Source organism: Entelurus aequoreus, linkage group LG06 (assembly GCF_033978785.1).
Source record: "Entelurus aequoreus isolate RoL-2023_Sb linkage group LG06, RoL_Eaeq_v1.1, whole genome shotgun sequence".
NCBI classification, from domain to species: domain Eukaryota; kingdom Metazoa; phylum Chordata; class Actinopteri; order Syngnathiformes; family Syngnathidae; genus Entelurus; species Entelurus aequoreus.
The window spans coordinates 12,043,621-12,058,317 of record NC_084736.1 but is presented as its reverse complement, the minus strand read 5'-3'; the positions used below and the strand labels follow the sequence as shown (position 1 = coordinate 12,058,317).

The 14,697-nt window shown below is 38.0% G+C and overlaps 1 protein-coding gene across 1 annotated transcript in view; it reads left to right on the top strand.

The window, feature by feature from the left end:
- The window catches only part of LOC133652645 (inactive phospholipase C-like protein 2), a 357,479-nt gene that overhangs the window by 326,935 nt on the left and 15,847 nt on the right, over nt 1-14,697 (top strand). Inside the window, exon 26 of the mRNA XM_062051612.1 lies at nt 9,225-9,334. Within this exon, the coding sequence (XP_061907596.1) occupies nt 9,225-9,334 (110 nt within the window). The remainder of the gene's footprint in view (nt 1-9,224; nt 9,335-14,697) is intronic.

Here is a 14,697-nt window from a genome sequence, read left to right as displayed (position 1 = left end):
ATAGCGGCCATCCATCTCCCACTTAAACACGCCTGCAGAGAGTTGCCCGAGGTCAGAGTTGCTGTGATTTGTGGGTCGGTTCCGTTGGTGTCCGTGCTTTCGATTTGTATCGTACACTTACTGTAAATCCCCCTCAATTGAATTCTGTAAAGTTGCCAGAATCTCTGCTCCAGTGATACAACCTGAGATTCAAGATACATTTGTATCAAGTTGTACTGGATTATTCCTTTTGTATCCAGCTTGGAGAGTATTCAGTCCATTCTCATTATGTGTGTTTTAAGTCCAGGAGCCTTCCTAACTTATTAGCTGACAAGCCCCCTCTCTTCCCCCCGACGGATTTGAGGCCACTTGATGGTGATTCCATTAACAAGAAAATCCGAGGGATAAAGATGTCCTTGTATTCTTCTGGCTTTTGTAAGGTCATCGTTGGCAAGGAAAATCCCAGTGATCAAGTTCTGGGATGTAACCGGACGCCGTCTTCCGTGTCACAACCCCTTGCATTGGCCGCGATATTAGGTACACAATCTAATGATATCCAATACAAGAGCAGAAACTGAGAGGTGTTCATTCTACGATATGTTAATTATTGCGGGTGTAGTTTGCATTGGTGTAAAGATGCATTGCATCATGCTGAGAGCTCTTTCCAAAGGACAAAGCCAATTCTGCCTCATTAAGTGGTCAACATATTCTAAACAGGTCTATGACGCAGTGCAGTTCTACACCAATCCAAACTCTAACAATAATAAGAAACATATGTCAAAAAATTATTCTGAAAGGCTTCTGAGAGCTATTTTATTCATAAATTAGAACAATTATCAGTGTTTCCCATAAACTGCCAAGATACCTGTGGCGGTGGGGGCCTGGCTATGGGCGTGGTCACCATGACATCATCGAGTAATTTGCATAATTTACTACAATGATTTGATTTTCTCTAAAAAGGCTCAAAAAATGTATACTTACTAATTAAAGGCCTACTGAAATGAATTTTTTTTATTTAAACGGGAATAGCAGATCCGTTCTATGTGTCATACTTGATAATTTTGCGATATTGCCATATTTTTGCTGAAAGGATTTAGTATAGAACAACGTCGATAAAGTTCGCAACTTTTGGTCTCTGATAAAAAAAAACCTTGTCCCTACCGTAAGTAGCGTGACGTTGTCAGTTGTTCACTCCCTCATATTTTCCTATTGTTTTCAACGCAGCTAGAGCTATCCGGACCATTACCCCATTAATTTGAGCGAGGATGAAAGATTCATGGACGAGGAACGTTAGAGTGACGGACTAGAATGCAGTGAAATACATATTTTTTTTCGCTCTGACCGTAACTTAGGTACAAGCTGGCTCATTGGATTCCACACTCTCTCCTTTTTTTATTGTGGATCACGGATTTGTATTTTAAACCACCTCGGATACTATATCCTCTTGAAAATGAGAGTCGAGAACGCGAAATGGACATTCACAGTGACTTTTATCTCCACGACAATACATCGGCGAAACGCTTTAGCTACGAGCTAACGAGATAGCATCGTGCTTTAACTGCATATAGAAAGAAAAAAAATAAACCCCTGACTGGAAGGATAGATCGAAAATCAACAATACTATTAAACCGTGGACATGTAAATACACGGTTAATGCTTTCCATGCTGGCGAAGGTTAACAATGCTGTGCTAACGACGCCATTGAAGCTAACTTAGCAACCGGACCGCACAGAGCTATGCTAAAAACATTAGCTCTCCACCTACGCCAGCCAGCCTTCATCTGCTCATCAACACCCGTGCTCACCTGCGTTCCAGCGATCGGCGGAAGGACGAAGGACTTCACCCGATGCGTTTGGCGGCCCGGAGACGTAGGAAGTCGAGGTGAGGTCGCCGGCTAGCGCGTCTGCTCTCCAACAAAGTCCTCCTGGTTGTGTTGCTGTAGTCCGCTGCTAATACACCGATCCCACCTACAACTGTCTTCTTTGCAGCCTTCATTGTTCATTAAACAAATTGCAAAAGATGTCCAGAATACTGTGGAATTATGAAATGAAAACAGAGCTTTTTGTATAGGATTCTACGGGGTACCATAACTTCCGTTTAACTGACTACGTCACGCGCATACGTCATCATACCGCGACGTTTCAGCCGGATATTTCCCGGGAAAATTTAAATGTCACTTTATAAGTTAACCCGGCCGTATTGGCACGTGTTGCAATGTTAAGATTTCATCATTAATATATAAACTATTAGACTGCGTGGTCAGTAGTAGTGGGTTTCAGTAGGCCTTTAATAAAGTCAAATACAAATAAGGCAACAAGAGAAGTATCTTACACTTCTCTTTTGTAAAGTAAATCTGAACAGCCGATATGGGCATCTACATCAACTATATGATTTGCCTGAGAAGCTGGAGAGGACAAAAAAAAAAAAAAAAAAATTTTTTTTTAAATTTGTGGCGGACGTAATTCTTTCTTGGCGGGCCGCCACAAATAAATGAATGTGTGGGAAACCCTGACTATGTTGATACAAGTCGAAGACCGTCTATACGGCAGGAGTGCTCTGCGGTTTTTAACGGCGCGTTCAGTTTACCTCGTAACTTGGAGTTCGAAGCTTAGAATGACGTCTGTGGAAGTCGCTTCCTAGCGGTACCACTGGCATATACTTCACAGGAGCCAGGCGTGCCATGTTGAACAAAGTTTTAATGTACATATATTTATCAAAGTCTTTCTCCAGCAGAACGTGACTTTTCAGTCACGTCCGTATCCTTTCTCCTCCTGCTCCCGGCCGCTTACTGTTAAAGACAACAGATGATTAGATTAACACTCTAAACCAGGCATGTCCAAAGTGCGGCCCGAGGGCCATTTGTGGCCCTCAGCTAATTTGGCTCGAGAGGAGCCAGATGAGGTGGTTCGGGCATCTGGTCAGGATGCCACCCGAACGCCTCCCTAGGGAGTGGTTTAGGGCACGTACGACCGGTAGGAGGCCACGGGGAAGACCCAGGACACGTTGGGAAGACTATGTCTCCCGGCTGGCCTGGGAACGCCTCGGGATGCCCCGGGAAGAGCTGGACGAAGTGGCTGGGGAAAGGAACGTCTGGGCTTCCCTACTTAGGCTGCTGCCCCCGCGACCCGACCTCGGCTAAGCGGAAGAAGATGGATGGATGGATGGAAGTTAATTGGAGACGAGAGAGGCACAGAGTGAAGTCCAAAATGTATTTTAAATTATGTCCAAATGTTAAGAGAATGTTTAACAATTGTATTATCAGAATAAGCTAACGGTGACAACGTCTTAGAAAATATATTTGAAGCGAACAGAGCTAAACATCAGTTTGTGAGGTATTTACATTTTTTAAATTCTAACTTGTAATAATCGACTCGTTCTCGGTGGCAAGCAATGCAATCCATTCTGCATCTAAATCACTTTAAAAATGCATCCAAAAACAGCCAACAATTCTTTAATTTACGTTCCGTAACCTGTACAACAGGGGTCACCAACGCGGTGCCCGCGGGCACCAGGCAGCCCGTAAGGACCAGATGAGTAGCCCGCTGGCCTGTTCTAAAAATAGCTCAAATAGCAGCACTTACCAGTGAGCTGCCTCTATTTTTTAAATTTTATTTATTTACTAGCAAGCTGGTCTCGCTTTGCCCGACATTTTTGATTCTAAGAGAGACAAAACTCAAATAGAATTTGAAAATCCAAGAAAATATTTTAAAGACTTGGTCTTCACTTGTTTAAATAAATTCATTAATTTTTTTACTTTGCTTATTATAACTTTCAGAAAGACAATTTTAGAGAAAAAATACAACCTTAAAAATGATTTTAGGATTTTTAAACACATACCTTTTTACCTTTTAAATTCCTTCCTCTTCTTTCCTGACAATTTAAATCAATGTTCAAGTAAATTAATTTTTTTTATTGTAAAGAATAATAAATACATTTTAATTTATTCTTCATTTTAGCTTCTGTTTTTTCGACGAAGAATATTTGTGAAATATTTCTTCAAACTTATGATTAAAATTCAAAAAAATTATTCTGGCAAATCTAGAAAATCTGTAAAATCAAATTGAAATCTTATTTCAAAGTCTTTTGAATTTCTTTTAAAATTTTGGTTCTGGAAAATCTAGAAGAAATAATGATTTGTCTTTGTTAGAAATATATCTTGGTCCAATTTGTTATATATTCTAACAAAGTGCAGATTGGATTTTAACCTATTTAAAACATGTCATCAAAATTCTAAAATGAATCTTAATCAGGAAAAATTACTAATGATGTTCCATAAATAATTGTTTTAATTTTTTCAAAAAGATTCGAATTAGCTAGTTTTTCTCTTCTTTTTTCCGGTTGAATTTTACATTTTAAAGAGTCGAAATTGAAGATAAACTATGTTTCAAAATTTAATTGTTATTTTTTTTCATGTTTTATCCTCTTTTAAACCGTTCAATTAAGTGTAAATATCATTAATTATTAATAATAACATAGAGTTAAAGGTAAATTGAGCAAATTGGCTATTTCTGGCAATGTATTTAAGTGTGTATCAAACTGGTAGCCCTTCGCATTAATCAGTACCCAAAAAGAAGCTCTTGGTTTCAAAAAGGTTGGTGACCCCTGCTGTACAATAACCAAGCTGTAGTGACATTGTTATTGTTTGAGTTTGAGTTTATTGTAAGATCGAACACTGAGGAACTCTTTTTCTAGCGTCGTAAAACATCGCCTTGCGACTGCATGCTACAGTATTAGCCGCAAGCTAGCTACGGCGTCAGCAGCTGAATGGCTTTTGAGTTTGTAATGCACAATGCGATAGGACGCCAATCTGAAAAACATGAAATCATATTACAGTATCTGTAAAGTATTAGGCCACATTTCATGTTTTGTTTTTGTTTATACACAGCTAGCTTGACAGCATATGTACTGCAGTTGTACTAACAAGCATAGCGTGCTGCATGTATCATGATCAATATTATACTGACTCACTCGATGGAGCGTTTGGTCCAGCTGGCTGAAAAAACATTTTTCCGGTTTATTTTGGGATAAGCACGCCATTTCTGTCGGCATAGCTTGGCTCCGAGCTCCACATTTACAGTCAAGTCACGCCAACCTCACTTTCTCTGCTTTCGTCTGCTACAATGTTTCTGACTCTCTTGGTGCTCGCTTCCGCAATCAGCAGTTCATCATGCGTACACTACCGTTCAAAAGTTTGGGGTCACCCAAACAATTTTGTGGAATAGCCTTCATTTCTAAGAACAAGAATAGACTGTCGAGTTTCAGATGAAAGTTCTCTTTTTCTGGCCATTTTGAGTGTTTAATTGACCCCACAAATGTGATGCTCCAGAAACTCAATCTGCTCAAAGGAAGGTCAGTTTTGTAGCTTCTGTAACGAGCTAAACTGTTTTCAGATGTGTGAACATGATTGCACAAGGGTTTTCTAATCATCAATTAGCCTTCTGAGCCAATGAGCAAACACATTGTACCATTTGAACACTGGAGTGATAGTTGCTGGAAATGGGCCTCTATACACCTATGTAGATATTGCACCAAAAACCAGACATTTGCAGCTAGAATAGTCATTTACCACATTAGCAATGTATAGAGTGTATTTCTTTAAAGTTAAGACTAGTTTAAAGTTATCTTCATTGAAAAGTACAGTGCTTTTCCTTCAAAAATAAGGACATTTCAATGTGACCCCAAACTTTTGAACGGTAGTGTACATTGGTATGGGAACGGACAATTGATGCGCTGAGGAAATAAGTTCCGGTAATGCATAAAATGACCAAAATACGGTAAATATTGTACATATTACATATTGTTATGATCATGTGTGTTATTACGTATGTGTTTGGCTGCTCTACGTGGGTCAGGGATGTGTAGATCTGCTTGCCTGGTAAGAAAACTGGTGTTTGATTGATTGATTGATTGATTGAAGCTTTTATTAGTAGATTGCACAGTACAGTACATATTCCGTACAATTGACCACTAAATGGTAACACCCGAATAAGTTTTTCAACTTGTTTAAGTCGGGGTCCACGTAAATCAATTCATGGTAAAAGAGGTCAATTAATGGTTCATCTAGTCTGCAGGGATGCTGTCATAAGACAATCCTCTCAAAGCACTTCATTATGATAGGGGTGAGGGCAACTGGGTGGTAGTCATTTAGTGACCCTCATGGATCCTGAGGTCCTCTGGCACCAAACGTTTATTTTGTCCAAATACCAGAACAAAGACCGAGGGTAATGCAGCATTTTAGACACCATGGCCTCCACCTGTAGAGCAGCCTGCCGGAGAGGTTCAGGACTACAAATACAGTTAATATTTTTTTAAACAAAATGTTAAAGATACAACTTTTTAATCGAGCGTTTTATTAATCATGTTAAAGTCTTCTTAGGTTCTTGAATTTTTATTCTGTTATGTTCTGTTTTGATTATTGGTATTATTAGACTGCTATTATTCTCTATATTTGATGTAGCGATGTCCGATAATATCGGACTGCCGATATTATTGGCCGCTAAATGCTTTAAAATGTAATATCGGAAATTATCGGTTTCAAAATTATCGGTATCAGTTTCAAAAAGTAAAATGTATGACTTTTTAAAACGCCGCTGTGTACACGGATGTAGGGAGAAGTACAGAGCGCCAATAAACCTTAAAGGCACTGCCTTTGCGTGCCGGCCCAAACACATAATATTTTCGGCTTTTCACACACACAATTGAATGCTACGCATACTTGGTCAACAGCCATACAGGTCACACTGAGGGTGACCGTATAAACAACTTTAACACTGTTACAAATATGCGCCACACTGTGAACCCACACCTAACTAGAATGACAAACACATTTCGGGAGAACATCCGCACCGTAACACAACATAAACACAACAGAATAAATACCCACAACACCTTGCAGCACTAACTCTTCTGGGATGCTACAATATAAACCCCCCACCCCCGCCCACCTCAACCTCCTCATGCTCTCTCAGGGAGAGCATGTCCCAAATTCCAAGCTGCTGTTTTGAGACATGTTAAAAAAAATAATGCACTTTGTGACTTCAATAATAAATATGGCAGTGCCATGTTGGCACTTTTTTTCTGTAGCTTGAGTTGATTTATTTTGGAAAACCTTGTTACATTGTTTAATGCATCCAGCGGGGGCATCACAACAAAATTAGGCATAATAATGTGTTAATTCCACGACTGTATATATCGGTATCGGTAATTAAGAGTTGGACAATATCGGAATATCGGCAAAAAAGCCATTATCGGACATCTCTACTTCAGACTGTTTTCTTTGTTTAAAAATAGAACAAGCACATTCTGAAAATGTACAAATCATAATGTTGTTGGGTTTTTTTTTTTACACTTACATGTTGCGGTTAATGGTATTCTATCTTTATTTGTCGTTATTTACACTTTCTGAATAAATCATGGGACAATGTTTATCAGTCAACTCAAAAAAATTAAATGAAAATTAAATTACAGGATGTTATTATGTAGTTTGCTCATTTTCCTCGACTGGTGCTCTAACATCATGTGTTTTATTTTTTTTATTTTTTTTTACATAAGTAGCATCATCTACACAAATAGAAATAATTGCTATTGCGGCATCTAGTGGACACATTTAGAACAGCAGTTTCTTTTATTCAAAAATTTCGGCTCATTTTTATACATAGCAAACTCATCCTGCGGGCCGCATAAAACCTGTACGTTTGACACCCCTGATCTGGTCTGAGATGTTTGATGTGACTGAAGCGTCTGCTGGTTTTAGGAATCTGCTGCAAAAATTATAGTCGCTTTAAAGGCCTACTGAAATGAATTTTTTTTATTTAAACGGGGATAGCAGATCTATTCTATGTGTCATACTTGATCATTTCGCGATATTGCCATATTTTTGCTGAAAGGATTTAGTATAGAACAACGACGATAAAGATCGCAACTTTTGGTATCTGATGAAAAAAGGCTTGCCCCTACCGGAAGTAGCGTGACGTAGTCAGTTGAACATATACGCAAAGTTCCCTATTGTTTACAATGATGGCCGCATGAAGTGAGAGAGATTCGGACCGAGAAAGCGACAATTTCCCCATTAATTTGAGCGAGGATGAAAGATTTGTGGATGAGTAAAGTGCAAGTGAAGGACTAGTGGGGAGTTGAAGCTATTCAGATAGGGAAGATGCTGTGAGAGCCGGGGGTGACCTGATATTCAGCTGGGAATGACTACAACAGTAAATAAACACAAGACATATATATACTCTATTAGCCACAACACAACCAGGCTTATATTTAATATGCCACAAATTAATCCTGCATAAAAACACCTCAGTGTTTGTTATGCTAGCTCCTAGCTCCTATGCTAGCTCCTAGCTCCATATAAGCCGCCAATCCAATTCAAACACCTGCACAACACACACAATCACTCAGCCCAAAAGACCGTTCACCTAACCCAAGGTTCATAAAGCTTATATATTTAAACATAGTTACGTACGTAACGCGCACGTACGGTCAAGCGATCAAATGTTTGGAAGTCAAAGCTGCATACTCACGGTAGCACGTCTGCGTCTTTGTCATCCAAATCAAAGTAATCCTGGTAAGAGTCTGTGTTGTCCCAGTTCTCTACAGGCGTCTGTGTATCGAAGTCAAAAGTCCTCCTGGTTAGAGTCTCTGTTATCCGAGTTCTTCGATCTTGACTGCATCTTTCGGGAATGTAAACAATGAAACACCGGCTGTGTTGTGTTGCTGTTGACTTCCTTCGCAAAATACGTCCGCTTTGCACCGAGAACTTTCTTCTTTGCTTGCTCAGCTTCTTTCTCCATAATGCAATGAACATAATTACAACAGATTCACCAACACAGATGTCCAGAATACATCCAGAATGAGATGAAAACAGCTATTTCGTATTGGCTTCAATGTGGAAGCCATACCCGTGTTCTACTGGCTACGTCACGCGCATACGTCATCCTCAGAGGCGTTTCGAACCGGAAGTTTAGCTGCAAATTTAAAATTGCACTTTATAAGTTAACCCGGCCGTATTGGCATGTGTTGCAATGTTAAGATTTCATCATTGATATATAAACTATCAGACTGCGTGGTCGGTAGTAGTGTCTTTCAGTAGGCCTTTAAAGTTCTGAATTGAACTTTTGTGTGATGCCATGGACCGGATTTGTTTTAGCTGCCTGTTGCTGATACAGTTGTACCTAATAAGCAGTCCAGCGTTTAATAATGAAGTGTATGTTTATCAACAAGGCACCTGTTCATTTGTGCAGGTCTTGACTTCCACGAGGACCTCCATCGCATCGGAGCCAAGGAGGGTCTGAAAGGTCGTAAGCTCCAGAAGGCGATGGAGAGCTACGCTTGGAACATCACGGTGCTTAAGGTGAGACCCGAGCATTCAAGTCCAAAACCACATAACAACAAGCCTTCACACTACAGTCTTTATAGACACTGCTTGTCTTATTAGGCATGGTGAGCTTGCCTCGGTCCACCCGACCACTCTGCTGTGTCCTGGAGGTTGCCCCCCCCCCCCCCCCACTGCCTTTTTGAATACCGGCCTTAATATATAAAGTGATAAAGCACCGCATGCTGCTCAGGCGCTCCTCTGCACAGAGGGTCTGCTCGGTTAAGTGAAGACAGCAGAACAGCCAGGATATTTTTATCTCCACCACATCACCCTGAAATAATTTAGCATTGAGTGGAGGAGCTCCCTTTACTGAGCTTTTTCGGATAATGCCACAGAAAAGGATGCTTCTTTTTTAAAAGGCAACCCTCTTTGATCGCTGTTAATTGGTTCCTGACCTGAGCGTGGTAAAGGAATTTCCACTACGTTGGAATTATTAACAATAAGTTGAATATTTTCATAGCTGGAGCATGGAAAGACCTGTTTATGACCGACTTTATTCACCTTAACACTAGATTATTCTAATTTAGTGGCCTAGTGGTTAGAGTGTCCGCCCTGAGATCGGTAGGTTGTGAGTTCAAAACCCCGGCCGAGTCATACCAAAGACTATAAAAATGGGACCCATTACCTCCCTGCTTGGCACTCAGCATCAAGGGTGGGAATTGGGGGTTAAATCACCAAAAATGATTCCCGGGCGCGGCCACCGCTGCAGCCCACTGCTCCCCTCACCTCCCAGGGGGGGATCAAGGGTGATGGGTCAAATGCAGAGAATAATTTCGCCACACCTAGTGTGTGTGTGACAAGCATTGGTACTTTAACTTGAACTTTAATGCTGCCTGAAGCTGAGCCAATCAGTGGCCACGATGCTGAACAGTGCGCTCTGATTGGTTTGGTTTCATCGACTGGCAAATACTACAGTAGTGTTGATATTTTTAGTTAATTTAGAGATTTTTATGGTTGACAATGTTTAATTTTGGCCAGAAATGCATGCTCTAAAGAAAAAAACTACCAAAAAAAAAAAAAAAGAAATCTGCGATAGAGTGAACCCGGAATCTTCAAAGCATGATGTAATGAGGGACCGCTGTAATGCCACTTTTATTTTTACGATGATGTAAGCACCAAACATTGCCCTTACCTATAAGTAGTAAAAAAAAAAGTAGGCTTCTTTACACATTCTAAACTTAAAACTCTGTCAGTGAGCTACAGACGTTGGAACTGTAAGTTTGGTCATTTTGTTTGTTAGCGAATATGCTAATCTAGACATGGTATAAAATGTGACTTTAACGTTAGCTTTGTAGCTTACATTGATATTCTACTGTTGCTAACGTTCATATCCCCTTGTCCCTTAATGTTACATTGTTGTTGTATGTGATGTATTGCATTTGTTGATATGTTACATTGTGTATACATATATATATATGTGTGTGTGTGTGCGTGTGTGTATATATATATATATATATATATATATATATATATATATATATATATATATATATATATATATATATATATATATTATTTTATATACATTTTATTTATGTATTTTATCAATTTTTCACATATACTATACACTTTAACTGTACAATGTAACAAATGCTGTATATATACATACTGTCTGTGTGTATGTATATATCAAAATCAATTTTCTTTTTCAATTCAACACGGTTCTCAATTGAAAAACGATTTTTTTCCCGATTCAAAAGGATTCTCTATTCATTCAATACATAGGATTTCAGCAGGATCTACCCCAGTCTGCTGACATGCAAGCAGAGTAGTAGATTTTTGTAAAAAGCTTTTATAATGGGAAAGGACAATGTTTTATCAACTGATTGCAATAGTGTAAATTTGTTTGAACTATTAAATGAACCAAAAATATGACTTATTTTATCTTTGTGAAAATATTGGACCCAGTGTGTTGTCAAGCTTAGGAGATGCGATGCCAGTGTAAGCCACTGTGACACTATTGTTCTTTTTTAAATTTTTTATAAATGTCTAATGATAATTTCAATGAGGGATTTTTAATCACTGCTATTTTGAAATTGTAACTAATATTGATACTGTTGTTGATAATATTCATTTTTGTTTCACTACTTTTGGTTTGTTCTGTGTCGTGTTTGTGTCTCCTCTCAATTGCTCTGTTTATTGCAGTTCTGAGTGTTGCTGGGTCGGGTTTGGTTTTGGAATTGGATTGCATTGTTATGGTATTGCTGTGTATTGTTTTGTTGGATTGATTCATTAAAAAAAAAAAATATATATTTTCTAAAAAATCACACAAAAAAAAAATCGATTTTTAAAAAAATGAGAATCGATTCTGAATGGCATAACGTGAGAATTGCGATTGGAATTCGAATCGATTTTTTTCCCACACCCCTAATATATATATATATATATATATATACAGCCCTTTGAGACACTTGTGATTTAGGGCTATTGTGATTTAGGGCTATATAAATAAACATTGATTGATTGATTGATTGATATATATATATATATATATATATATATATACAGTATATATATATATATATATATATATATATATATATATATATATATATATATATATATATATATATATATATATATATATATATATATATATATATATATATATATATATATACACAGTGTATATATATATATATATATATATATATATATATATATATATATATATATATATATATATATATATATACACACACACACATTTATATATTTATTTATATCTCCAATAATTATATAATGATAAAAAATATACAAACAAAATAGTAATGTAGTGAAAAAATGTATGATATAGTACAGGGCTGTATGGTGAGACAAATTTACTCGCAAATGAGCCTTAGAATAGACTGTGCGACTTAAAAAGAAAAACAAACCTGTCACACATGTGCGAATAGAGATTTCAACATTTTCATTGCATTTTGCTCCCAAAAAAAATCGATCCAAATTAGAAAATTTTCGGCCATCTGTATAGCACGTTTGAAATAAACTTAAACCATAACCATCAGCGGTGGGAATTTTGGAGCACCTCACGATTCGATTACGATTACAATTAAGGAGCTACGATTCGATTAAAAATCCATTATTGATGCATCTTTAATTTATGTATATTAACGCAGTTTTACATTTCTTTTCGTTCCACTAAATAAGCGTTTATCACTTGCAACTTTAAAAAAAAACACATTTAATTTGGAATACAAAACAGTTTAATTAATTCCCACATTTATTATATAAATGTGTGCAAAACTGGACCATAACTGCCCGATAGTAAAAGGAGCTAGTCATATTTCTCAGTGAGGTAGCTTGCTGCAGTCATACAAATTTGAGAACTGTTTGCATTACTTTATTTACAATAAATACATCGATTATTGACGTTTACTAATCGATTCTATAATCTGAATTGTGATGCATCTAAAAATCGATTATTCTCCCCACCTCTAATAACCATAACCAAATGGACAAGTGACTGACGCGGAAGTGTCACTGATCACTCTGTGTGCTTCTTTCCCTCCTGCGCCATGCACTAGTTCACACATTCAGCCTTCCAACACGGAAGAAACACGATTTTAGTTGGCGGATCTGGTCAGTTTTTTTAACCACCTTAAAGCTTGACATAAACTGCACTGCGCGCTCGTAACTACGAGGGTCGCAGGGAATATTAAAAAACAAATCAATGATTGAAGGGACACACTTGCCATCCAAACAATACCCTGTTTGTTGACAATAACATACAGCCATGGAAGCAGATTCAGTGTATTTATTAAGCAAAGGTAACACAGACCAGTGAAATATTCCAAGGAGCTGCTGCTCACCTGCTAAGCTAACAAAAACAGCTCAACCTAAAATGCCTGTGAGACTCAGACTAAGCGTGGACTCGCTGACGTCACTCGTCACTAGGCAACAGGCACTGCTTTTTAAAGGCACACAGAAACTGCTTTCATATGAAACTTATCTCAACTGCATTATGCTGGATATTTGAAGTTGTTTTTTTTAAGTAACGCAATAATTACATTCCCTAGTAATTAGTACAAAATACATTTCTGTGCTACTAATTTTTATCATTTAGTAGGAGCGGTGTTAATAGTGAAAAAGCTAAGCATACAGCTCTGTTATATCAAACTAATAATAAATAATATAAAAAGTATTGGAGACAAACACAGCTCATTAGCATACAAGCTACAGACGTACGTTTTTTGTTTGGTTTTTTTTTGTTTATTTGAAATAGGGACAGATACAGAAACATAGACATCTAAAACAGTTATCCAATGTATGCATCATAGTGTTTGTAGCCAAAGCTCATTTACAACACTTGTCCCCAACAACAACAACAACAAAAACAACACAGATCCAACGTCATTAAAATAGGAGGAAAAAAAAGAATAAGGCAAAGATGAGTCGATAATAATGATAATAGTAATAATACAGACAAAGTGCAAACTAGATAAAAAACAATAATGATAAAAACACAGACAAAGTGCAGACTAGATAAAAACCAATTAGTAAAAATTAGTAAAAACTAAACATGGGAACACGATTGTTGCTCAACTAGCCACAATTTTGTTTGTTTTCTGAAAGTGACAAGTGCGTAGTGGGTAGAGCAACCGTGCCAGAAACCTGAGGGTTGCAGGTTCGCTCCCCGCCTCTTACCATCCCAAAAAAAAATCGCTGCCGTTGTGTCCTTAGGCAGGACACTTCACCATTTGCCCTCGGTGCCGCTCACACCGGTGAAATGAATGATGAATGATAGGTGGTGGTCGGAGGGGCAGCCCCAGGGCAGCTGTGGCTACGAAAGTAGCTTACCACCACCAGGTGTGAATGATTGATGGGTTCAGAAAAACATGTAAAGCGACTTTGGGTACTTAGAAAAGCGCTATATAAATCCCAGGTATTATTATTATTATTATTATTAAGTGCAGGTACACTTTTCAAAGTGTCAGGTAGAGAGTTCCATAGTTGTGCTCCTTTTATTGAAAAGGCAGTCTGGGCAAAAGATGTTCTACGGAATGGAACGCAACAGTTGCCTTTTGACATCGCTCGGGTGGTAGATCTGGTACCACTTTGCAGTCTTGTAATTGCCTTGCAGAGCAGCAGAGTTATCCAAGCATTTAAAAAAACAGTTTGACTGTGTGTAACAAAATAAAATTGGCAAAACTTAAAATATTGTATTTGGTTAAAATTTGGCCATGATTCACAGTGGGGCTTATTAAAAGCACTTTTAAACTGTCTACATTCCTGCATCAAGGCTAGATTTTAGACAACACACTTCCGATACACTATACCAGGGGTCGGCAACCCAAAATGTTGAAAGAGCCATATTGGACCAAAAATACAAAAAACAA